The sequence below is a fragment of the Neoarius graeffei genome, chromosome 13, assembly GCF_027579695.1.
Source record: "Neoarius graeffei isolate fNeoGra1 chromosome 13, fNeoGra1.pri, whole genome shotgun sequence".
NCBI classification, from domain to species: domain Eukaryota; kingdom Metazoa; phylum Chordata; class Actinopteri; order Siluriformes; family Ariidae; genus Neoarius; species Neoarius graeffei.
In genome coordinates, this window is record NC_083581.1 from 28,547,447 (window position 1) to 28,574,047 (window position 26,601).

Sequence of the window (26,601 nt, forward strand, 5' to 3'; positions counted from 1 at the left end):
ATATTGTAATCATCTTAAAGCCTTATTTTATCAACATTTTATTTCATTACCTTGGCTTATTTGGTTTAAGTCAAACACTGCATACAGTACAAGTCGTGCAAAACAAAAAATACAGGTGTGAAAAATAGAAAACATTTTAGTTTGAAACATACCAAAATACAAATGTAAAACATAGCAAAATTTAGTGACCGTTGGCATCACTGGTGCTTGGCTGTGGGTCGTCTACAGTACGTCATCAGCTGTTGCAGCGCTCGGGCTGGTGGGAGCATTTGCTCGTTTCATAAACCAGGGGCGGAAACTGTATGACGGAGCATGAGGGCGCGCGAGAGAGACTGTACATGTGCCTGGAGCTGGGGTGGAAACTGTCGTACGCTCAGCTAGGAAACACTTGCCAGTCATAACCAGATGGTCATAAAGTCGATCGGTTGTAAGTTGCATAAGTCGTAAGTCGACGACTACCTGTACATGGACACGGTTTACTTAGAAAGGTCATTTTCTTTAAAAACTAATGATCCATTTATACATTTTAAATCACTGACAGTATATGCAAATTGAAAGGGGAAAGATCCATATTAAAAGGAACAAATTAATAAACCCATGAGGGCACCAAAACCAGAATGCCAAGGACGTAGTAGCTCCATCTTGTTCTCCAAGGGAAGATCTACCCAAAACATCAATCAGAACTGGAATCAGACAATAAATGAGACTCTGAATTCTAGTGAGAGGCCTGGGAAACTCATTAATGTGGCCTAATTACTGACTTGTTAGCAAAAAAAAAAAAAAGACAAAACAACGACCAAGTTTCATCCAGAGTTCTTTCAAACAAAATCAGAACGTTAATCTGTGGAGAATTGATGGCAGAGACACGATTTAAATGAATTATGGACGACGGACGCCATGCCAACAGCTCATCAGCCTTATGGCAGACGATAAATATGAGAACAGAACAGAGTCTTTTTTTTCGATAGCTTTATTTCATGTAGCCCAGAATGATCGCATTTCTGATTTTTGTATGACAATTTAAAGTGGACCTCAATTGACAAGAGTTCAAGCAATTTTAGGAATTTATAGTGATTATTTTATGAAACTGAGTCTATGATGTATAGTTTTCACACTAATAATTCATTCATTCATCTCATTATCTGTAGCCACTTTATCCTGTTCTACAGGGTCGTGGGCAAGCTGGAGCCTATCCCAGCTGACTATGGGCGAAAGGCGGGGTACACCCTGGACAAGTCGCCAGGTCATCACAGGGCTGACACAGACAACCATTCACACTCACATTCACACCTACGGTCAATTTAGAGTCACCAGTTAACCTAACCTGCATGTCTTTGGACTGTGGGGGGAACCGGAGCACCCGGAGGAAACCCACGCGGACACGGGGAGAACATGCAAACTCCACACAGAAAGGCTCTCGCCGGCCACGGGGCTCGAACCCAGGACCTTCTTGCTGTGAGGTGACAGCACTAACCACTACACCGTGCCGCCCACACTAATAATTAAAAAAAAAATTAAAAAAAAAAAAGAGCTTTAGTATCTCTCCCACCCGAGTATATGGAAAAGATGAAAAAGGGAGCATCATAGGAAATTTGACAGGATTTGGAAAAACTTGACGCAAATAAGGACGTTGTACCAAGAAGCGGAAGGGTGGAGTTTGGTATCTCTTCCCCTTCCCTCCCCACCCGAGCGTGTGGAAAAAAAATAAAAGGAGCATCATGGGGAAATTTGAGAGGCTTTGGAAGAACCTGATACAAATAAGGATGCTGAAGGGAAGGAAAGAAAGAAAAGTGCCTACTTTCTGAATAAGCACATTTAAAGTGGAAAAAAACAATATTTTTTATATATATATATATATATATATATATATATATATATACACACACACACACACAGTGGGGCAAAAAAGTATTTAGTCAGTCACCAATTGTGCAAGTTCTCCCACTTAAAAAGATGAGAGAGGCCTGTAATTTTCATCATAGGTATACCTCAACTATGAGAGACAAAATGAGAAAAAAAATCCAGAAAATCACATTGTCTGATTTTTAAAGAATTTATTTGCAAATTATGGTGGAAAATAAGTATTTGGTCAATAACAAAAGTTCATCTCAGTACTTTGTTATATACCCTTTGTTGGCAATGACAGAGGTCAAACGTTTTCTGTAAGTCTTCACAAGGTTTTCACACACTGTTGCTGGTATTTTGGCCCATTCCTCCATGCAGATCTCCTCTAGAGCAGTGATGTTTTGGGGCTGTCGCTGGGCAACACGGACTTTCAACTCCCTCCAAAGATTTTCTATGGGGTTGAGATCTGGAGACTGGCTAGGCCACTCCAGGACCTTGAAATGCTTCTTACGAAGCCACTCCTTCATTGCCCGGGCAGTGTGTTTGGGATCATTGTCATGCTGAAAGACCCAGCCACATTTCATCTTCAATGCCCTTGCTGATGGAAGGAGGTTTTCACTCAAAAATCTCATGATACATGGCCCCATTCATTCTTTCCTTTACACGGATCAGTCGTCCTGGTCCCTTTGCAGAAAAACAGCCCCAAAGCATGATGTTTCCACCCCCATGCTTCACAGTAGGTATGGTGTTCTTTGGATGCAACTCAGCATTCTTTCTCCTCCAAACACGACAAGCTGAGTTTTTACCAAAAAGTTCTATTTTGGTTTCATCTGACCATATGACATTCTCCCAATCCTCTTCTGGATCATCCAAATGCTCTCTAGCAAACTTCAGACGGGCCTGGACATGTACTGGCTTAAGCAGGGGGACACGTCTGGCACTGCAGGATTTGAGTCCCTGGCAGCGTAGTGTGTTACTGATGGTAGCCTTTGTTACTTTGGTCCCAGCTCTCTGCAGGTCATTCACTAGGTCCCCCTGTGTGGTTCTGGGATTTTTGCTCACCGTTCTTGTGATCATTTTGACCCCACGGGGTGAGATCTTGTGTGGAGCCCCAGTTCGAGGGAGATTATCAGTGGTCTTGTATGTCTTGCATTTTCTAATAATTGCTCCCACAGTTGATTTCTTCACACCAAGCTGCTTACCTATTGCAGATTCAGTCTTCCCAGCCTGGTGCAGGTCTACAATTTTGTTTCTGGTGTCCTTTGACAGCTCTTTGGTCTTAGCCATAGTGGAGTTTGGAGTGTGACTGTTTGAGGTTGTGGACAGGTGTCTTTTATACTGATAACGAGTTCAAACAGGTGCCATTAATACAGGTAATGAGTGGAGGACAGAGGAGCCTCTTAAAGAAGAAGTTACAGGTCTGTGAGAGCCAGAAATCTTGCTTGTTTGTAGGTGACCAAATACTTATTTTACCGAGGAATTTACCAATTAATTCATTAAAAATCCTACAATGTGATTTCCTGGATTCTTTTCCCCCCATTCTGTCTCTCATAGTTGAGGTATACCTATGATGAAAATTACAGGCCTCTCTCATCTTTTTAAGTGGGAGAACTTGCACAATTGGTGGCTGACTAAATACTTTTTTGCCCCACTGTGTATATATATATATATATATATATATATATATATATATATATATAAAAACAATATTTGCTCATGAATATCATGACAAATACACTTTCCTTGGTGATGATTGCATGCTTACGAAAAGGTATTCAATGCAAATTTCGCTCAATATACTGTATTTTTTTTTTAACATTTGACAAAATTTGTTTAAACAAAGTGTGTGGGTGGGTGGAACAAAAAGTCACTTCTCAAAAGGAACAGAATTTTTTTTCGATAGCTTTATTTCATGTCACTCAAAATACAGAATCACCACATTTTTGTATGACAGTGGATCTCAGTTGACAGGAGTTCAAGCAGTCTTAGGAATTTATAGTGATTATTTTATGAAACTGAGTCTAATGATGTATAGTTTTCACACTAATAATAAAAGTTTTCCTGGAGAATTATTTGAAACATGGTTCGAGAATGCTATGAGACACATTCTGTAGATCACTCAGACTATGAAATGCAATCTCAGTGGTGAGAGTGGCATGCTTTTTCCTTTTACTCAAACCAAAAAGAAAAAGTAGTGCGTTTTTTCCGTTTTCTGATCATTATAACCACATCACTACGTATAGTTATGCGTGGACAGTGACTGCATTTCAGTGGAATGACATTCATTTGACACAAAGTGGGTGTTCAATTTTCGAAAGCCAATCCTTTCCAGACTCTTCACTGTAGTGCAAATTATATTTCCTGAACGTCACAAAGTGAGTATTTTATTTCGCGTTGTACACAGAATCGCAATAGCATGAATTGCTTTAAACAGTGTTCACTTTTGATACAATACATTCAATTCTTAAATAAAGCAACTGCTGATTATTTTTCATTAAAAAGAGGCCGATCAAGTGACGCAAGAGTAAGAGAGTGGAGGCTTTGCTTTTCAGTGCGATACGATATCCACATCACTAATGAAAAGCAATACCATGCACGTATATTATATTTCGTGTCCCCCTCCCCCCCAGTGAGATTGCATTTCACTCTGGCATGGATTGCCGTGTAACCAAAAACATCGCAAGCTATTTTGACTGCTCAAACAGTGGCACATAAAAAATAAAAATAAAAAAATCGTCCATCTACACACAAATTTCAAATGCTATGGTTATGAATCCTTTGTTAAGTGCAGCATTTAAAAAAAGAAAGAAAATTTCAGATAACAGATCAATAAAGTCCCTGCTAAAAAGAACACTAAATGGTCGTGAATCTTTCCTGGATTAAATTAAGACTTTGGACATCTTTTGTACAAGTATGCACAAATGTTCTTGCTACATTTCACAAAGTCAAACACACAACACGAATCCTTTACATGCATTTTCTAGTAACAGTCAATTCTCAAACACGATCTTTAATCTTATAGCTAAATATTATAAAAGATTTTAAAGACTATTAAATTATAGTCGGGGAGTTTACTTGCTAAGTAGCAAGTTGTGTTTTCATTTTGCTTGGCAGAACTAGATTCCTGAAAAGAATTATTTATTGAGCGCACACGAGAGCGACAAGTCACGTCTACTGATTATAACATTGTCTTATGTTAAACGTCGCTGCTTTTAAACAAGCTGTGGTTCATTGTGGCACAGTGAGTCTCCGCGCACACAATTTAGATTCAACAGGTACAAGCTACATGCTCTAAACTAACAGTGTATATGATTAAGTGGATTTTGTGAAGATAAATGAAGATGAAAACATTACAAATGCAACAGATCTCAGTGTTCTGGTTAAGGGATGTGTAACATTTCTTTTGTCACCTGGAATACTTTGAGTCAACGGGTAAAGATTCTGTTCGACACTAAATAGGAACACAGCCCAAACGGTTCCGTTTGCACGATTAGCTGTTGACGCTTGCGAGTGATTATTATACCCAAGGCAGTGCTAAGGACAGAATGTAAAGACTGCACAAACCAGGGTTCAGTGTGTTATATGTACCAGGCAATCAATCAATCTGAATAATTTTTTTGGTCCGATCCATGCTATAGGAGTATGAAATATAGTTATTCATTAAGACCACAAGATGAGCAGCTTAAGTACTCACACTCCCACTTTTTTTTTTTAATAAATTAACTCTAGCTCAAATTAATAAAAGGACACAACATAGTAAAGCTGAGGTTCCCCAACCACTGGGTCACAGCTATGGGCCTGTGAAAGCATTAGTACACATTCCAGCGGCATGGAAAAAGACTTAATGAAGCAAAGACTGTATTGGGAAGCAAGTTTTTGGAACTAGCGTGTATCTGGTTTGGCTCTTTACAATCACATCTGTCACTTTAAGGCATCAGTGCAAAGGATATTAATGGGTCCTCTCCAATAATCATCATCTCCATCAAAGAGCATAATTACAGCCTACAAGTTCATCATCAACACACTCCTAACTTCATCGCCGCCGCCACACACACACTGGAAATATAAAGGTTTATTTGTAGGCTATAGTTCAGTCCATAAAATGGCTGTGAACCCAAGTCCTACAGAATAAAGTCTTCATTTAAATCAAAGCACACATTAACAACTAGCTGGGCAAAAATCCAAGAACAAATGATGATTAAACAGATGCTCTGCTCATTCCTACATGTGCATCAGCTTCACAGGAAAACATACAGACCAACAGGAAGCAGGAGATCGCCATGGGTTTGGAACAATCATTGTCTAAAAAGGACATAGTGGAATTAAATAACCTTACACACACACACACACACACACACACACACACACACAGGCAAGTACATTTATGGACCGTGACTGGGGTTAGAAGCATTAAGCAGTAGAAAGTCATTTGCTGTGAAATGTTTGCATACAGTTGAAAATAAAATCAAATAAAACAGCAGCAATCAGGTTAGTTACAAGTTACGCTACATTCACACTAGCAAGCGACAAGACATCACCATTCGTGTTCCGTGTACATGACGGCAAACACGTGACGTGTGAATTGCATAAGACTCCGTAAAGCGACAAATCTAAACGACTAGCATGAAGGATTCCTCGACCCAATCCTGTGGCACGTGTGGTCCGACATTCTTCAGTTCCTCACTTGCTCATGAACTCTCCAGCTCTTCACTACTTCAATTACTTTGCATTGGTGAAAATTTAAGAAAAACACTGAACTGCAGTTTCATCCTATCCCATCATATATTAGCCTCTTATAAATGTGTAGGGAGAAATGCCTGAGAAACCTGGACGTAATGTAACAAAAAAAAAAAATACCAGTGACACGAGCAAGTTGTGACTTGCTAGGTGTGAACGTAAAGTCACGATGTGTCATGATGTAAAGCATGTGGATAGTTAAAACAGCCAACACAGAGCTAGCAAATTTCCTTTTGTATCCGATCTGTATTTGATTTTCAATATCTAAAGTTTATAAAGAATGATAAATTCAGTTCCTTTCAGACCGCTGTTCTAATGATTTAAGCCAGGGCTTTTCAAAGTGTGGGGCGCGCCTCCCCTACGGGGCGCCAGAGTTCTTCAGGGGGGGCGCAACGTGAGGAAAAATAAACCAGACTAAGTTACTATTGCGGACATTTAGCGAACTTCAGCTAGCCTTTGCCAGAGACAAAATGGATCAATTTTTAGTACCTAAAGCTACAGTGAGTGAGGAGACAGAGTCTGGGCCAAGCAAAAAAAGAAGGAAGTATGACCACGATTATTTAAAGTTTGGATTTTCATGGACTGGATCTGAAGATGCTCCACTGCCACAGTGTGTTGTCTGCCAAGAGGTGCTAGCTAATGATGCTATGAGATGTTTAAAATGTGTAAAACAAGATTTTTTTTTTTTTTTAAAAAGCACAGATGTTTAAAATGTGTAAAAAAAGATGTTTGAAAATGTGTAAAAAAATGTTTTAAAAAAAGCACAGATGTTTAAAATGTGTAAAAAAAGTTTTAAAAAAGCACAGATGTTTAAAATGTGTAAACAAGATGTTTTAATAAAGCTCATATGTTTTAAATGTATAAAAAAAGATGTTTTCAAAAAGCACAGATGTTTAAAATGTGTAAAAAAAGATGTCTGAAAATGTGTAAAAAATGTTTTAAAAAAGCAGACGTTTAAAATGTGTAAAAAAAGGTTTTAAAAAAGCACAGATGTTTAAAATGTGTAAACAAGATGTTTTAATAAAGCTCATATTTTAAATGTATAAAAAAGATGTTTTCAAAAAGCACAGATGTTTAAAATGTGTAAAAGAAAAAAAAAAAAGTGTACAGCCATTTTTTTTTTAAATACAAATGGAACATTAATATAGCAACAACAAAAATTGTAGGGGGGGCACTGTTTATTTGCTCTCAGAGGGGGGGTTGACTCTCCCACACTTTGAAAACCCCTGCTTTAAGCAATTTCATTTCATCTAATATGAGATAATTGGATTTTCTTACCAGGACAATGGTGGTGTTATACTCCCCCTTCATTTCTACTGGGCACCTTTCCCCAAGCAGAGCTGAAAGCCAAAAGTTCAGCATTGGCCTGTTAAACCTCATCTAATTTCTCTGGTATTCAAGAGCAACTCCAGCAAATTTCACAAAAATAAATAAATAATAAATCTCTCAATCACACACACTTGACAACTGCAGAAAGCTTGTTAAAATAAGCTGTTAAAATAAGCTGCAAGCAGTAAGCATGCTGTGAACAGGCACAATTTCTTTTCAACAGCAATAATACTTACATTTTGTTTGCCGATAAGGTACACTAAAGAAAATGGTATTACACTTACCGTTTCTTCATGACGACAATAATAATTACAGCCCCTGAAAATTAAGTTTAACATGAAAATTTAAGATGGAAAACAATAGAAACATGCTACCTATTATTTAAAATGTTCATTTTATTGTTTTGGAATAAAAATACTGGGTTCTATCGAGTCATAGACCTTCTATACACCTTCGTACCGCAGTACTTTTGAATGGTTGAGTAATTTCCTCAAACAGCAGCACCAGTTTATATCAAGTTAATATTGATTTGCTCATTTGAATACAGTGTCTTGCAAAAGTATTCATCCCCCTTCCTGTTTTGTCATATTACAAGTTGGAATTAAAATGGATTTCTGGGGGGTTAGCACCATTTGATTTACACAACGTGCCTACCACTCTGAAGGTGAAAATTGTTGTTTTATTGTGACACAAACAATAATTAAGATGAAAAAAACATTCACCTGCAGTATGCAGAAGCATTCACCCCCTTTCGTATGAAACCCCTAAATAAGAGCTGGTCCAACCAATTCACTTCATAAGTCACATAATTAGTTGATTATAGATCCGCCTGTGTGCAATCAAAGTGTCACATGATGTCTGTATAAAATCAACCTGTTCTGGAAGGACCCTGACTCTGCAACACTAAGCAAGCAACATGAGAACCAAGGAGCCTCCAAACAGGTCAGAGACAAAGTTGAAGTAGTATAGATCAGGGTTGGGTCATAAAAAAAAAAAAATTATATACATCTCCCAAACTTTGAATATCCCAGGGAGCGCGCCATTAAATCCATTACAGCAAAATGGAAATAGTATGGCACCACTACAAACCTGCCCACCAAAACTCACAGACCAGCCAAGGAGGGCATTAATCAGAGATGCAAAAAAAAAAAGTAATTGCTTAAGATATGTTTAGAGTTTACCCAACAGCATGTAGCAGACTCCCCAAACACATGGAAGATGATTCTATGGTCAGATGAGACTAAAATTGATCTTTTTGGCCATCATGAGAAATGCCATGTATGGCGCAAACCCAACACCCTGAGAACACCATTCCTACAGTGAAGCATGGTGGTGGCAGCATCATGCTGTGGGGATATTTTTCATCTGCAAGGACAGGAAAGCTGGTCAGGACTGAAGAAAAGATGGATGGCACTAAATACAGGACACTTCTGGAGGAAAACCTGCGAGTCAGCCAGAGGTTTGAGACTGGGACGAAGGTTCACATTCCAGCAGGACAATGACCCTAAACGTACTGCTAAAGCTACACTGGCGTGGTTTAAAGGAGGTACACAGAACCTTTATTTTTAAATACACTTCTGAGTGGATAGTATCTCCATCCTTGACTCTTGTATGCTGCATAAATGGGAATTAAAAAAAAAAAAAGTTATATACTGTATATATTAGGGCTGTAACGATACACCCAACTCACGATTCGATTCGTATCGCGATTTTTGACCCACGATTCGATACACCCACGATTTTTTTTTAAATGTGTTTTTAAAGTAGTAAATTTGACTTATTAACATTTACTTACTTACATTAACTATTTAATAAATTCAGACCACTGCAGAGAATGAGTAATATGTATGCTAAAATGAACAAATGTATATCCAAAGACTGTTTTATTTCTCAAAATAATACTGTTGAGCCAGAAGCTCTGGTTTTTTTCGGTTCTGAAAAAGTCATTTTTCCAAATCGTGTAAATCCGTTAAGATTTTTTTTTTTGGGGGGGTGGCTCTCTCACTGTCTCACTCTCATAGAGCCAATGATTTTCTGTGATCGCGGAAAACAGATGGAAATTACGGAATTTTTATGGTGAAACGTTGCTCGCGTGTCAAAATGTAACTGCCGCAGAAGGCTTCTGCCCAAGCAGACATGCCTTCAGTGTTGCCAGATATTGCTAACGTTTTCCACCCCAAAATATGTTCAAAACCAGCCAAAAAGCACCTAAACCTGCCCAGTCTGGCAACACTGCATGCCTTTCCGGTCAAGTGATTGTGATTGGCTTGTGGCACACCTAGCCAGCCAATGAGCTGCTTGTTTACAGATTCGCTCCCCGCGTCGCAACCAGAATGGCGACCGCTTAAAAGAAATGAATGCTCTGCCAGTGGCGAGTGTGGACATTGCGCGACTTGCAGAAGATTGTCGCAGGTCTGCGAAAAAACGACTTACTAATAGATATAAAAAATAAAAGTAATTTAAGTAAGTTTAAAATGTAATTTAAATAAAAAGTAAAGTATTCATAAATTGAAGTTTGGAAGCGCCTCTGTTTTTGGGCTGAGGAGGAGTTTGAAAGGGTGTACCGCGATTCTGCCTTCTTGTATCGCGATACGGATCGTGGCTCTGCGTATCGCGATTTCGATTCGCATATTGTTACAGCCCTAGTATATATAATTTTTTTTTTTTGAGAGTTAAAAATCGACCGCAAAGTTAGCATTCAAGCTGCCCCGCTGAGCCAGCCAGCCCTGAGTGTGTGACATCACAGCAGGAACTGGTTTTAAGCCCGAGGTCTTTGACAGCTATAGGCCAAAGTCATATAAATAAAAATTTATGGTGAAAGTAAGAAATACCGTTACCGACTTGCTCAAATAAGACTTATTTGACTTCACTGATTGTGGGTTGACTCTCATTAAAACAGGATAGGTGTTATAACTTATGCAACATACATGTACATGCATGCATTTTCACTGATAAAACATAAAAGGCTAATTAATCAGATCAGATGAACTGAGACAATCACATTCTGAAGCAAATTAAATAATCTTATACCGGTAACTTAAACACACAATACAAGTTACATGTATTAATCTAAATGCAGGTAAACAAGTGTTTTTGTTGCTTTGTATCCAAATGAGAGTTGGAGCTTACCTGTCTGTGTTCTCGCTTCTTGAAGGCTGACCTTATGGCCGATTGTTCTGAAACAACCTGACTTTCAGTGGTTCGTTCAGTTCTCAGTTCATTCGCTTCTTCCACGTAAGGGCGAGATATTGCTGCTGAGGCAAGCATATCCAGCGGGGGAGGGGGAAGCATATCCAGCAGAGAAATCAGATGGCTGGTCCACTCATTCTCCATTTTCTCCATACTGAGCATTCTGCCATTACTGCTCGGCTCAGGCAATTACTAAACCCGGGACGGGACATCACCGGTTTTAGCAACAACCGTGGGGAGGTCACTGCCCGAGCGATAAGTCCCGTCCCGGGTTTTAGCAACAACCCTCGGCTCACACTCTTGGAGAACTAGTGCAACTGAACTTGCTTTCCTTTTCTTGTAGTTTTCTTTTCCTTTAATTGTTGGTACTGCACCCTCTTTCAATACGGGCTTATAGCCAATGCTCAACAGATCAGAGGTCTTGTATGATTCTTCAGTAAAATGTGCAGAGCAGAGGAGACACCACTTCGTAGGTGCCCAATGTGTCTGTGAACTTGCAAAACGCATCCAAATCTTTGCAGTTTGAACATTCTTGGGCCAGGAATGCAGCGTAAATCCACCTTCTATCGTGTTGCTGCACCCGCCAGTAACACATCTAAGAGGCATGGCGATAAGTTGGCTCAAAATGGAAGCTCGAAGTTGCAGTCAGCTCTGTTTTAGCATAGCAAAAATGGCGAGGAGACCAACAGACTTCCTGCGGTGACGTGACAAATGTCAAGGTCATTCACTCAGACCGCTACCTATATGAATCACTTTAATCGTAAAAATTACTATATTAGATTTATTGTTAACGCTTAAAACTATTCCTGTGCCATTCTTGAGGTCTCAAGGCATTTATAAACAAAAAGTGAGGCCATGGTTCTGCGTCTCATTTAAAGGGAGACATTTAAATGTCGTGGAATGGCCTAATCAAAGCCCAGACCTCAATCCAATTGAGAATCTGTGGCATAACTTGAAGATTGCTGTACACTAACACAACCCATCTAACTTGAAGGAGCTGGAGCAGTTTTGCCTTGAGGAATGGGCAAAAATCCCAGTGGCTAGATGTGCTAAGCTAAGAGGGACATACCCCAAGAGACTTGCAGCTGTAATTACAGCAAAAGGTGGCTCTACAAAGTATTGACACTGGGGGGTGAATACCTATGCACACTCCAGATTTCTGTGTCCCCCCCCCCCCCCCCCATCTCAAGTATTGTTTGTCACACAATAAAAAAAAATTGCACCTTTAAAGTGGTAGGCATGTTGTGTAAATCAAATGGTGCTAACTCTCCAAAAATCCATTTTAATTCCAGCTTGTAATGTGACAAAACAGGACAAACACTTTTGCAAGACACTGTACATTGTTTGTATTGTAACAACTAATTCATAGGAACTTTATTTGCCAGACAGGCCACGTAATCTAAGGCTGCTAATAACAGATTTTAAAAATCTCTGAATACGATCCTCTAACAATGTCCTGTTTTGTGTTTTATTCTTTCCATAATTTACCACTGCTAACATCCTCATTTCTTCCTTTGCTCAAAACAGCATCCAAACAGTACTGATCTTGTAAATGGTTTGTAGATGCTTAAAAATCATCTTACTTTGGGGAAACCTTTCTACAAATTAAACCCCCAAACGATGTCTTGACCCTAATCCAACCATAACTGCATTCATACTGCAAGTATTTATGCTTGAATATCACCACATAGCATCTTGCATCTCATAAGACTATTTTAAAAAACAATTTACTTTTTAAAAATAAATGTATTTTCCAGGTGCAATCACAGCTGTTCAGTCAGTGTACACTTACCAAGAATAAGCACAACAGCAACAGTAACTCCAATCCCAACCCCAACTGCGTGACTCTTGTCTGAATAACAGAAGAGGACAGGATATTATTTCAAAAATAAATAAAATGTATATGCAAACATGCAACCTGTTCAGGGAAAAAAAAAAAAATCTCATCTCCATTCAAAAAGACTAAAGCATGTTAGCAATCTAACTCAATGGTAGCTCGTGAAACAAAAACCCTGTTCAAAGTTTTTGAAGTGAGCCTTAAACATGTGAAAACCATATTAAAAAAAAAAAAAAAAGTATAGGCACAGCTTTTTAGACTATCTACTGACATTAAAAAAAATAAATAAATCAAGTAATGAGAATCATTATTATAATTGGCTCATTCAGAAAATGGTGTCTTGCCTTTATTGCTTGGGGGGTTTTCAGTGCCACCTTCAGGTGGGGATGGACCTGGGGTTGGTTTATCTAGATCTAAAAGAAGAAAAAATAGAAAAAATTAAAGCAAAAAACAAACAAACAAAACAAACAAACACCCCACCATACTTCGCTATACACATGCATGGTCAAGTTAAGGGAACACCAGCGAGAGAGGGGCCTCTATGGATCAGACTTGTTTGTCCAGTACATCCCACAGATGCTCAAATCAGACTGAGGTCTGGGGAATTTGAAGACCAAGTCAACACCTATAACGGTCATGTTCTTGAACAATTTATGCAGTGTGAATTATCCTGCTGAAAGAAACCACTGCCATTAAGGAATACCGTTGCCACGAAAGGGTGCACTTGGTCTGCAGCAAAGTTTAGGTAGGTAGTACGTGTCAAAGTACCATCCATATGAATGCCAGGACCCAAGGTTTCCCAGCAGAACATTGTCCAGAGCATCACACTGCCTCTGCTGGCTTGTCTTGTTCCCATAGTGCATTCAAGTGCCATTTTTTCCCCCCAGGTAAGCGACACACACGCACCCGGGCGTCCACATGACAGAAAAGGAGATGCAATTCATTAAACCAGGCCACCTTCTTCCATTGCTCCATGATGTAGTTCTGATGCTCACATGCCCATTGTAGGGACTTTCAGCAATGGACAGTGGTCAGCATGGGCACTCTGACTGGTTTGCAGCTACGTAGCAAGCTTCTTTGAACATTGCATTGCATGTTCTGACACCTTTCTAAAATATCCAGCATTAACTTTTTCAGCAATTTGTGTTACATGAGCTGTTCTGTGGGACTGGATCACACAAGCTAGCCTTGGGCGCTGCTGGACACTAGCCAGAACCCTGTTGCTGGTTCAGCAGGTGTCCTTCCTTGGACAACTTTTGGTAGGTACTAACCACTGCCTACTGGGAACGTCCACATGACCTGCCATTTTGGAGATGCTCTGACCAAGTCATCTGGCACTCAAAATTTGGCCCTTGTCAAAAAGTCACTCAGATCCTTATGCTTGCTCATTTTTCCTGCTTCCAACACATCAACTTCAATAACTGACTGTTCCCTTACTGCCTCATATATCCCACCCCTTGACAGGTGCCACTGTAATGAGATAATCAAGGTTATTCACTTCACTTGTCAGTGGTTTTAATGTTATGGCTGATCAGTGCACGCACACACAGGAACAGCAAGTTCAATTCTTTTGTCTTTGCCATAAAATGAAGACATTTGGGTTTGAGGTCAACTGATAAATGTATGAGATGATGGATCAGAATTTCAGCATTCATTTCCTGATATTTGCATCTAAACAACTTCGGACATGGCACCTTTGGTGACAGGCGACCCAATTTTTAGGTGAGCAAATGTATAAAAATTAAAAATTGCAAAGTAAATAACACTTATTATTCTATCCACATTCACTGGATATGAGCAGTTGTGCATTCTGATTGGCTACTCTACTACCAGGCTATCAGCACAAACCATGAGTAGAGAAAAACAAAATGGCAGAGTGTATTACTGAACCAACCAAGAATGAAATAAAAACTACTCGGAAACAAAACCCCCCAAAATTGTAATGGTAAAAACGTCTCTTGAAAAATAAGAAATTATAGCATTTTTCACAAATTGCTACTGTCATTTCACCGATTTGTTTACATTCTAAGTGGAAAGGAGTTTGTAAGACAAGTTTTTATTTACTGAATTTGCAAAAAATAAAAATGCTCAGTTTCTCAAAATCCAGTGAATGTGGATCGAATAAAACAGTTATTTCACTCAATCTCGTCATGCATGGCGATGCAAGTGCTACGCGCTTCGTCAGCTTCAGCTCATGTACAACTTAACATCCTTCAGCTCTTAACATCCTGCTAAAGCTACACTGGAGTGTTTAAGGGGAAACATTTACACTACGTTCACACTGCAAGGCTTAATGCTCAATTCCCATTTTTTTGTGAGGTTGTTCACATTAACAAATTTATGCGACTTGTATGTGATCCTCAGTATGAACGAAAAGCGACCTAAAAGTGTTCCGCATGCGCATTGCAGGATACGACGACGTCACACGCAGTGAGCATGGCCAGTGTTTACGGAAGTAACCTAAAGTTTCCTGTGTATGACAGTAGCCAGCATGGAGCACCTGGCGATGATGCAGTTGTTGTTGCGACGGAGCCAGAACATGCACAATAGCCTGATGTTAAGGAGGAGGTTGAGAAGGAAGAGGGCAAGGGTTTTGGCTCAGGCGTTCTGCGGGGTAGTGACTGCAACCTCCGTTCAAAGGAACGTGTGGGTGCGGAGTCGCATTGATGTCATGCGCCATGTTGTTGTAACTTTTTTTGAGAGACCCGCCGCCTACTTCAGCGCAGAATAGTGACGTTTGTGGCTTGTTGATGACGTGTAAGTCGGATGAATGCGACCTGGAGGTTCAGACTGAAGTCGCATATGAAAAGATAGGATAGGAATCGGAATTAGGACCACATATCCAAACGGCCTGGGTCGGATTTGAAAAAAAAAATCGGATCTGTGTCGTTCATATTGTCAATAAAAGATCGGATACAGGTCACATATGGGCGAAAAAATCGGATTTGAGTCACTTCAGCCTGCAGTGTGAACGTAGTGTTAAATGTCATGGAATGGCCTAATCAAAGCCCAGACCTCAATCCAATTGAGAATCTGTGGCATAACTTGAAGATTGCTGTACACCAACGCAACCCATCTAACTTGGAGTTGGAGCAGTTTTGCCTTGAGGAATGGGCAAAAATCCCAGTGGCTAGATGTGCTAAGCCAATAAGCGAAGTGCGCAACGCTTGTACGCATCCATGTCTTTTCTAGGTCAACTATTTCGGCTACCAAACGAACTACCGAGGCGCTGAAGTTACTATAGGAAGACAGGTAGCGGACCGTGAACTTTAAAGCTTTATAGCGATTGGCTTAAAAACCTTAAGCCTTAAAGTGAATTGTAAAACTATGACAGGCGCACACTGTGCTTTTTACCAATGTACTAACGGAAGTTATAAACTTAAGCGGTGGAAGAAAAAACACACAATTGTACTGGGCCTACATCTGAAGATGGGTCATGTAAATGTGAATCTCCGTTTGTTTTGATTACATTTCCAACCGAAAAAAAGACCCAGAAGGACGTAAAAGATGGCAAAAAGTTGTAAGTTTGTTCAGATATTTAGTCTGTCATTTATTTTTGGCAATTCTAACAAAATATTACGTAGTTATTATGCAGAAAAAGGCCTACAGGTTTACTACATCTTTCCATCTTACTGTAATATCACCCACCTTCGTGTCCCATAATAAGGGCCATATAGATATAGATTATAGTCAGGAGGCCTACAGATTAAAGCAGGCTTAGATTACTTTATGTAGTTGTCAATACTGCTTTCCGCCATTTTGAAGTGCTGTTTGGTAGCAAAAAAAAAAAAAAAATTAGCGATCCCATAATGCACTGCGCGGGCCGAGATTCGCAATTCGCTTATAGAGAGACACCCCAAGAGACTTGCAGCTGTAATTGCAGCAAAAGGTGGCTCTACAAAGTATTGACTTTGGGGCGTGAATACCTATGCACACTCAGATTTTTTTTTTAATTTTATTTACTGTTTGTGTCACAATAAAACAATGTGCACCTTTAAAGTGGTAGGCATGTTGTGTAAATCAAATGGTCCTAACCCCTCAAAAATCCATTTTAATTCCATCTTGTAATGCGACAAAACAGGACAAACACTAAGGGGATGAATACTTTTGCAAGATGCTTTGGGCTCATTTTACACATTGTTCTTTAGAACAAGACAGTTAATAATTGGGCTCATGATTTTGTGAAGACAAATTAATAACTGCAATTCTTTTTTTTTTAAACTGTGTCAAATAAAAACATAGTTCCATACCGGCACGAATGCACATTGGAGGAGGAGGAGTCCATCCTTCTACATCACAGGTCAGGAAGTCGCTCCCTTCCATTTTGTAGCCTTCATTACACTTGTACCGCACAAACTGTTTATATGTGTAGGGTGGTGATCTGCCTTCAATTCTAACTGCATTATTTATTTTAGGTGCATCACACTTGATTACTGGAAAGAGAGTGTAGAGAAATATAAAAGACTGATTTGCCTGATTGTGAAACTTAAAACAGGAAAACTGTGTTTATAACTCCAAAAAATGTAATAAAAACACATTCAACAGGAAAAAAGTGCAAATTTATAGGAAAAACACATTAACAATCTTATTTAAAATTCATAAACATAAAAGGCATAAAAACACTTAGTACGTGAACAATATGGCAAACACCTATAATTTCAGTGATCAAAACATTTTGATAACCGGTATTATCAAATAATAATTATGGTCAAAAACACATCGCCTGTTATGACATCAGTGCTTTATAAGCATTACTTCCAACATCCTAAAAAATATGGAACATAATCAATCAATCACTTGGGCCCTAATGTTCATATATTTCCAGGTAATTCTTCATAACTCACCCAAACACCGAGGAGGAGAAGGATGAAATGTTCCATTCTCAGAACACGTTACTGTTGAGTCTCCAACAAGAGTGTAATCTTTACTACAAGAGTATTCGACTACGTCACCATAACTATAAGAGTCCATGAACTCAAACTGTCCATTCTGTATACTGGGAGGTGGTTGACACTTAACCACTGAAAAGAAAAGAACATGCCAAGTTGCTTCAAACAAATTTTCTACTACAAATTGACACAAAAATATAGCTGCAAGCAGCAATGGGGAGGGGGCCAAGCACCCAGCATGGCATAGTTTGCCATGGAAATTTGATCTCATTTTGTCAAGGACATGGCTGTTTGCACTCACAGCAAGTTTCATGTAGCCTAGTAAACTAGACCCACCCGTCTAGCGGCCAAAAATATTTTTGCCTAGCGAATGGGTCTAGCCTCGCACCATATAAACAAAAACACCCCGGGCATCAAATCATGCCCGCCAATCACAACGCAAGGTTTTTGTTTGGATTCTTTGGGTGGGCTTTTGCAGGAGTGACGACAAAGCTGCGCGACAGGAAAGATGGCTACGGGCTAGTGAACAGTGCTAGTTTGACTCCACTTTGGAATCAGTTTTAGAAGAATTAGACTTGGAGTTTTCGTTGAAACATGAGCAGGAAGAGGCTCTCCGCTCATTCCTTTTCAAGGAGGACGTTTTCGCTGTTTTGCCGACCGGCTATGGCAAAAAAGTCTGATCTACCAGCTGGCTCCGCTCGTAGCCAAAAGGATGGGGCTAGTTTGTGCAGTACGAAGAATTAATAAACAGCTTTGAAACATTACTTTTTGATTGTTTCTTATTTTCCCGTTATTTTAAATTTAAGGGAAATTATTTCACCAAACACCACTAAATAAAAACTCTCAAAAACAGTTTAAGCAAACCCTTGAAAAACACTTGGAAAAAATGTGTATGTGGTACAGATTCCAAACTTGTGGTCATTATCTCCAAACTTCTTAAATATCTAGAACCTGTTTATTAATTAATGCGCATTTTGAAAAATTATTTAATTTCAAGGTCTCCCCCACTGCGCGCTCTGACTACGTCACAGTCACTGTTGCGCTGATTGGTCAGAGCGTTGGCCTATACGCACAGAGACAGTTTGAAAGACAGCGGTTTGTTCCTCCTACCCGCTTCGGAAATGTCTACGGATCGAGGCCAGACTAAATATTCACATTTAGTCTTGCTTGCCAGGCTAAGTTTCATGGCTAATCTTTGGTCAACTGATTGCTTGGCAGCTTTGCTGCCGAATTTGTTAGGCTATAACAAATGAATGGTTTTTAAAATAAAAATCTGTCTGCTAACTTTCATAGGGCTTCATCTGAAGATCATCTGTGCCAAATTTGGTAAAGACTGAACAAACTGTAGTCTGTAGGGGGGGGAGGAGAAAGGAAAAAAAGAAAAAAAACATTTTAATAAAAACACAGTATGGTGGCCGGATCAATTACATTTACTTGAAAAGTTGGTAGGTCCTGGTCTTGGAAACGCTGATGGTATTAGGAGACAGAAGAATAAATTACAAACACATTAACACAAGCAAAAAAAAGTGTTTGGGCTAATAACCGCTAACGTGTTTAAAAACACCCATAGTGGTCTAACGAGGAGAAAAAAAAAAAAAATTGAGGGTACATGAAAATGGCACCCCAAGTCCATTTCCCAAGTTTGGTTTTGATATCAAAGCGTGGGAGAGATCCAACCTCACTTCCTGTTTGTCCGTTTTGCTGCCGATTTCTATTGGCTCTGACAGAAAATGTTAATTTGTGTGTCTTCTGGCACATTCTCAGCTAATAAATTACTAACCATTTCCCTGTAAAATACTTACAAAACATGTATGAAATTTCCCTCCAGATGTATGTGCTTGGCTTTCTCAATTACCCTCTGTAGTACGCTGCCTGGCTCTGTAACATAACTACATATGTTACGGCATGGCCACGTGGTCTGGCTCAGCCAATCAGAGCGCGAGAATCGATCAACAAATATAGCATCGCTTCCGGTCATGATCCAAATCGAAGACAATTTCATGGTGAAATAATTGGATTTGCAGCAAATTATGGGTAGCGGAGACGATATAAATTGCTTGAACATTGAAAGGCAAGTTTTTATTTTTTTCTGGGCTTGAGTAGCCGGCGCAGACAGTCCATGTAGCCAGAGAAAACCACCGGTCGCCAGCGCTTCTGGACATCTCGGATTAGAGACTTCACACACACCTCAGGTGAGCCTGCATGAAAAGTCCTGCAGCTTCCTCAAATGGGAAGTCCTCAATGGCTATCTTGGCATAGCTTAGACAAACAACACAGCCCAACGTACAGATGCTAAGTTGGTTGCGGAGGCCAACCTTTATTCTATTGCTGCAGCCGAACCTGGCTTTAGTATGAAACAAGGACTATGGTTGGTTGTCGTGCCACGCGCTGACCAATGGGAGCACGCTGTCGGTTCTGAGCAGCAAATCACGTCCCACTTCAGAAATAAGGGACAGGAAACACTGTACCAGAGAAACACGCGTGTGAGATGCAGATTTATTGTGTTGTTTGGGGTCCCCACTTGTCCACTGGCGTTTATTTTGATCTAACTCACGCTGCTCACTTTTGTTTCATCATAATTTTCTCTAATAGGAATTTTGAAGCTTGTCGTTGCAGAAAATTACCCATCAACTTCTAGTATTGGCTGTTGAAAAGACAGGTCGACAGGTCTCTCGATAACATGGAGAATTGGCATCATGGGGTGCATTGCACTTGGCTTGAGCCAAGGAATCTGAAAAATCAAACATAATTCAAAAGTTGTATGCATAAATGCACCTCCAAATTTGACCCATTAGTGGCGCTAGAGTACTCGAGCTGCAAATATAAAACTCCGGAACAAGAATCAGGGGACTGTCCCCAACCAGTGTACCGAATTTCTGAAATTTTTACCATCAAGTTCTATGGGCTGCCATAGACACCCAAGCCAGATGATGATTAATTTATAATTAAAAAAAAAAAGGTTGAAACACTATGCAGTTTTGTGCTTGGCCCCCACCTAACATAAGATTAATTACCTTCACACACTGCAAGTCTCCCATCCCAACCACTCTCTCGACAATTTCTAGTTTTACCAAGTTCAGCAACCATATATCTACAAACAGAGATGGATTATACAACAATATACAACCATGTTTTGCGCATGTGTGTATAAATTCAAACAAAGGCTAAAGACCAAGTAAAGGAAAAGAACACAGCTTTACTAACCCTTGGTTACATTCTGCAGTGGCTGTTGCACCAAACAGAATTCCATCTGGAGTTTTATACCTTCCATTTGCAATTTCACCCGGACTTCCACAGGACTTTTCTGAAATAAATAAATAAATAAATAAATAAATAAATAAAATAGCTAGCATACTTTGCACCATTAGCAAGACAAAAATCAGCTTTAAAAAACTAACTGGGTTCACCAACGCTATAGATATGTGGATATTTTGTTTAAAAAAAAAAGCTCGAATGAGAATGTCAATAAGGAGAATTACTTTCGCACTGAAGGCTTAGTTCAGTCCACTTTTTGTTACTGCAGGTGATTGACCTGGAACTACTTGATAACACAGGCTGATACCCAGTGGAACATCCGAATGTTACAGTGGCTCCCTCAGGGAAAACATCTTTGCCCGATTCATCAAGGAGAACCCGGTTTCCCTCAAGAAACGGTCTCTCACATTGTGCTGAGAAGATAACAGACAAGTTAACATAACAGTACAATATTAGCACAGTTGAAACAAATCAGGATTAATATGCAATGAGTAATACCATAGTGCAATGGTGTACAACCCCGATTCCAAAAAAGTTGGGACAAAGTTCAAATTGTAAATAAAAATGGAATGCAATAATTTACAAATCTCAAAAACTGATATTGTATTCACAATAGAACATAGACAACATATCAAATGTCGAAAGTGAGACATTTTGAAATTTCATGCCAAATATTGGCTCATTTGAAATTTCATGACAGCAACACATCTCAAAATAGTTGGGACAGGGGCAATAAGAGGCTGGAAAAGTTAAAGGTACAAAAAAAAAAAAAAGGAACAGCTGGAGGACCAAATTGCAACTCATTAGGTCAATTGGCAATAGGTCATTAACATGACTGGGTATAAAAAGAGCATCTTGGAGTGGCAGCGGCTCTCAGAAGTAAAGATGGAAAGAGGATCACCAATCCCCCTAATTCTGCGCCGACAAATAGTGGAGCAATATCAGAAAGGAGTTCGACAGTGTAAAATTGCAAAGAGTTTGAACATATCATCATCTACAGTACATATCATCAAAAGATTCAGAGAATCTGGAAGAATCTCTGTGCGTAAGGGTCAAGGCCGGAAAACCACACTGAGTGCCCGTGATCTTCAGGCCCTTAGACGGCACTGCATCACATACAGGCATGCTTCTGTATTGGAAATCACAAAATGGGCTCAGGAATATTTCCAGAGAACATCATCTGTGAACACAATTCACCGTGCCATCCGCCGTTGCCAGCTAAAACTCTATAGTTCAAAGAAGAAGCCGTATCTAAACATGATCCAGAAGCGCAGACGTCTTCTCTGGGCCAAGGCTCATTTAAAATGGACTGTGGCAAAGTGGAAAACTGTTCTGTGGTCAGACGAATCAAAATGTGAAGTTCTTTATGGAAATCAGGGACGCCGTGTCATTCGGACTAAAGAGGAGAAGGCCGACCCAAGTTATCAGCGCTCAGTTCAGAAGCCTGCATCTCTGATGGTATGGGGCTGCATTAGTGCGCGTGGCATGGGCAGTTTATTCACATCGGTTGCTATAGTTGACTTGCCCTGGAAGTAGTAATGGCAAATTGCACCTGAAAGTAGTAGTAGTTGACAAACCAAAATGGAGGGTAATAAAACAGGCTTGGTTATTTACCATACGGCGATGTAGAAGCATGCTGCAGGTTTTATACAAATAAAGAGACAGCGTCAGAAATGGAGGAAGCTTGCCTGCACCAACAAGCCAGTGTGTTTCCTGTACGTGTGATGTACACATGAACCTTACGTGCAGTCAAGTCTCAGTTGTTTAATAAATAAAGTTAAATCCTCCACCTGAAATCCCATCAGAACTGTCAGACCTAAACAGATTGACAAATGTGACTTGAATTATATTTCAAACCTCATACGAAGGTGAATTTGTGAAAATCAGATCTCGTGCGATTTTTGCCTGTTCAGATCAGATTCCAATCGGATATGCACATAAATCCGATTTGGACCGACAGGCTGAACATAGCTTAATGTTTAAGTGAGTGAACTATAAATAGAGATGGGAATCGGGAACTGGGTCCAGTTGAGAACCAGTTCCAAATTGTCCGATCCATCAGAATCGTATGCCTCCGAGACCATCAATGCCTTTTACCGATGCCAGCATGTTTTTTTTTTGATGGTTGTACATTGCAAAAACTCATACGTCATGAGGTCAAATTCTACATCTGGAGACTGGCAGAGAGGAAGAAAGCATCCAATGCACGGATTCATTTCACAGAGAAAGATGATAACGCTAAAGGTGGGGAAAAAACAGCAATATGTTGAAACCAAGGTTTTATTTTTTCCCTTCCTTGTCCAGTGTCTAGACAGAATTTATTTTACTGGACAAATCTGAACTTCAGTCCAGTCACATTTCAGTAACAGTCTCACTTAAACACAAATATACTGGACACGCAGGTTGACAAAAGAATGACAAAGCCCTCAAATCAGCTTTGACCATGTAATGAACAGCTTGAGCAAACGATTGAGCAAAACTTCAATATTAGCTGTTAAAATATAGGCGATGATGAAACATCCGTCGCCTGTTTAAAAAAAAAAAAAAAAAAGGGCGGGGGGAGGTCTACATGGCTTCACATGTAGACTATAGGCTATCAGGTAACATTTTATTTTCTCCTTTTTTCATTGCGGCAAAGTCCTCTGCTGCCGACTTGAAATCAAACGTGTCAAATGCGTCTTTGAAGCTTGTAACGTGAATAAACTACATTATTCTGTCCACATTCACTGCGTGAGCAATCGTGCACTCTGATTGGCTACTCTACTACTAGGCTATCAGCTCCAAGACCGTGAGTAGAGAAAAACAAAATGGCGGAGCATTTTGCTGAACCAACTGAGGACAAAATAATAACTACTCGAAAACAAAATCCCCAAAACAAATACCCCCCCCAAAAAAGCCAATATGGAAAGAAAGTATTTGATAGGAACTTTTTTCCCCCAAGAATTATTACAGCATTTTTCACAAATTGCTCCAGTCATTTTGCTGGTTTGTTTACATTCATCTTTAAGGATTCAATTTGTTGAATTTTTAAAAGTTTTTATTTATCGAATTTGCAAAAAAAAAAACCACTCCGTTTCCAAAGTCTCCCAGTGTATGGCCTACCCAACACTGCTTCTTTTTGAAACCCTTTTTTTTTTTTAATTCATATGTAAATAGTTATTCTATTCTTCAGAAACTCTTCCTTTTTCGTATGAACTGTTTCAGAGATGTTATAAAGGGAGGAGACGGTCCACTTTAAGAATCCTGAATAGAAATCTATGGGAAAATTCTGTAACAACCAAACACAGCAGTTGTATGCACACATCACGGCCCTCTCCCCAAAAAGTTAATCATCTGCCAAACCAGAGAACATATTAATCCAACCATGTGGTTGATGTTCCTGATACAAGCGCACAGTTGTGTATGCGTAGTACAAATACCTGTGGGGATAAAATATTTTTAAATCTTATTTTTTGGGGGGGAAAAAAAATCATCTAAAAATAACCAAACCTTTTAAGTGGTTATCATATTTGACTGGTAATTCTATACATGCAGATTTATGTCCCGGTGGCCACTGAAAGTGCAGTTATGTCTCTCTCCTCATTCATTTAGACAGGAACCTGGTCTTGTTAGCCTGAAATAACTACCTGGGAGCATTATCAAAATGGCTACTGAGTGACAAGGCTTCATAACCGCAGATTTGTTTGGATGGCCATGTTGCCAGGCAAGCTTTGTGTTTGACAACGACCAGCACAAGTGTACGTGAGTGATTGCAAGCCAAATTCAGTACATCTACAGATAAACTTGTAGAAGTTACATCTAAAATAATGCCAGAGATCTGTAGTGCTTTTGGATGTAATAACAGATGTGGAGATAAGCCTGGTCTAACTTTTCACCGCTTCCTAGTGAACCCAGAAAGACAAGAAAAATGACGAGCTGAAGTTAAACAGGAAGACTGGATGATAAAGTATTCCCATGCATGCGGAGAACATTTTATATCAGGTTAGTGTGAAAGCTCTGCGTAACGTGAAAATGTATATATGGATGTGGGCTTTGGACGCGATATATTTCATTAGACCTAATTATGGCTCGACCAGCAGCATGTTTGTTATGTACTGATAATGTAGACTTGGCTAAACACCATAAAATATCCTAGATCTAGGCTCTGGCTTATTTATTACTATCAGAAGTCCATGTCTGAGCTTACCTTTACCATAAGGTATTTTTCTTTATCGGGAATTTCCCATAATATTCCGGCATGAAACCTGCCTCAAAATATTGGTCAGCATCTGTACTTTTGCATCTCTGGTATATTTAGAAATCCAAATACTAAATAGTTCAGGATGTTGTAGTATCCCAAATCCAGTAGCTGGGTAGCCGTACACTTTTCAAGTAGAATAAATATATTTGTGGGTAAATTAAGAAGCCGTCGCCTTTGTTTTTGTCACCTGTACAGTCATGCACAGCGAAATTCATCCTCTACATTTAAGGCCACACCAATTTAATTAGTTGGTTCTTGGATTTTTTCAGGAAAAATATGAAGCGAGCAGGCGAAATAAAAATAAAATGTAAAAAAAAATGCTCTGATGGTAAAATTAGCGGTGGAAATAGACCAAACAATACAGGCAAACCAGTAAACAGAATTTCAACACACCTGTCAAAGATTTTACGCTTCTGTTCGCTGAATATCCTAAAAATCACAAACACAGGCTTTGCAGGACTCCCCTCCACAGGCATGTTTCTTCCACAAGTCTTTATCGAAAGTTAAAGGGGCGATTTGATTGGTTTTCGACGTCACGTGACCTTTTCTGTTGGCTGGAGTTTGATTTCGATTTTATTTTTTTCTTCATTTTGCATTTGCTTCAAGCGGCGATTCCGAGAACCAACTAATTGAATTGGTGTGGCCTAACCCATCTGAAAAAGTGAACATATGTACGTGTGCACAAGTGAGCAATGAGCGCATACACATACCCAGAACAGTGTGCAGAACAAATAATAAATAAATGCATTTCTGGGTAAATTGAATGGCAAGGTGGTGTAGTGGTTAGCACTGTCGCCTCACAGCAAGAAGGTCCTGGGTTCGAGCCCCGGGCCGACGGGGGCCTTTCTGCGTGGAGTTTGCATGTTCTCTGTGTCTGCGTAGGTTTCCTCCGGGTGCTCCGGTTTCCCCCACAGTCCAAAAGACATGCAAATTAGTTTAATTCGCAGCTCTAAATTGACCATAGGTGTGAATGGTTGTCTCTATGTATCAGCCCTGTGATGACCTGGCAACTTGTCCAGGGTGTACCCCACCTCTCGCCCATACTCAGCTGGGATAGGCTCCAGCTTGCCCATGACCCTGCACAGGATAAGCGGTTACGGATAATGGACGGATGGGTTTGTGGGTAAATTATATGGCTCTGTGATGCCTGCATGTTTCAGCTTTTTGATGTAACACGATCTGCTGGTATAATATAAATTTTTAATCATTTCAGAGACACTGCAGTCCTCTCAATTTTCTTTATAAACTATCGTGGCCATGTTTCTTTGTTTACCCAAGAA

At 39.7% G+C, this 26,601-nt stretch overlaps 1 protein-coding gene across 1 annotated transcript in view; it reads right to left on the reverse strand.

Moving 5' to 3' along the window:
* Positions 1-3,729: 3,729 nt before the first annotated feature.
* LOC132895888 (zona pellucida sperm-binding protein 3 receptor-like) overlaps positions 3,730-26,601 on the reverse strand; it is a 94,501-nt gene continuing 71,629 nt past the window's right edge. Inside the window, exons 8-17 of the mRNA XM_060936639.1 lie at positions 21,306-21,494; positions 21,031-21,130; positions 20,841-20,917; positions 17,782-17,958; positions 17,188-17,370; positions 13,282-13,350; positions 12,893-12,952; positions 8,196-8,229; positions 7,861-7,922; positions 3,730-6,147 (exon numbers count right to left, since the gene is read on the reverse strand). Coding sequence (XP_060792622.1) covers positions 7,877-7,922; positions 8,196-8,229; positions 12,893-12,952; positions 13,282-13,350; positions 17,188-17,370; positions 17,782-17,958; positions 20,841-20,917; positions 21,031-21,130; positions 21,306-21,494 — 935 coding nt within the window. The 3' untranslated portion in view covers positions 3,730-6,147; positions 7,861-7,876. The remainder of the gene's footprint in view (positions 6,148-7,860; positions 7,923-8,195; positions 8,230-12,892; positions 12,953-13,281; positions 13,351-17,187; positions 17,371-17,781; positions 17,959-20,840; positions 20,918-21,030; positions 21,131-21,305; positions 21,495-26,601) is intronic.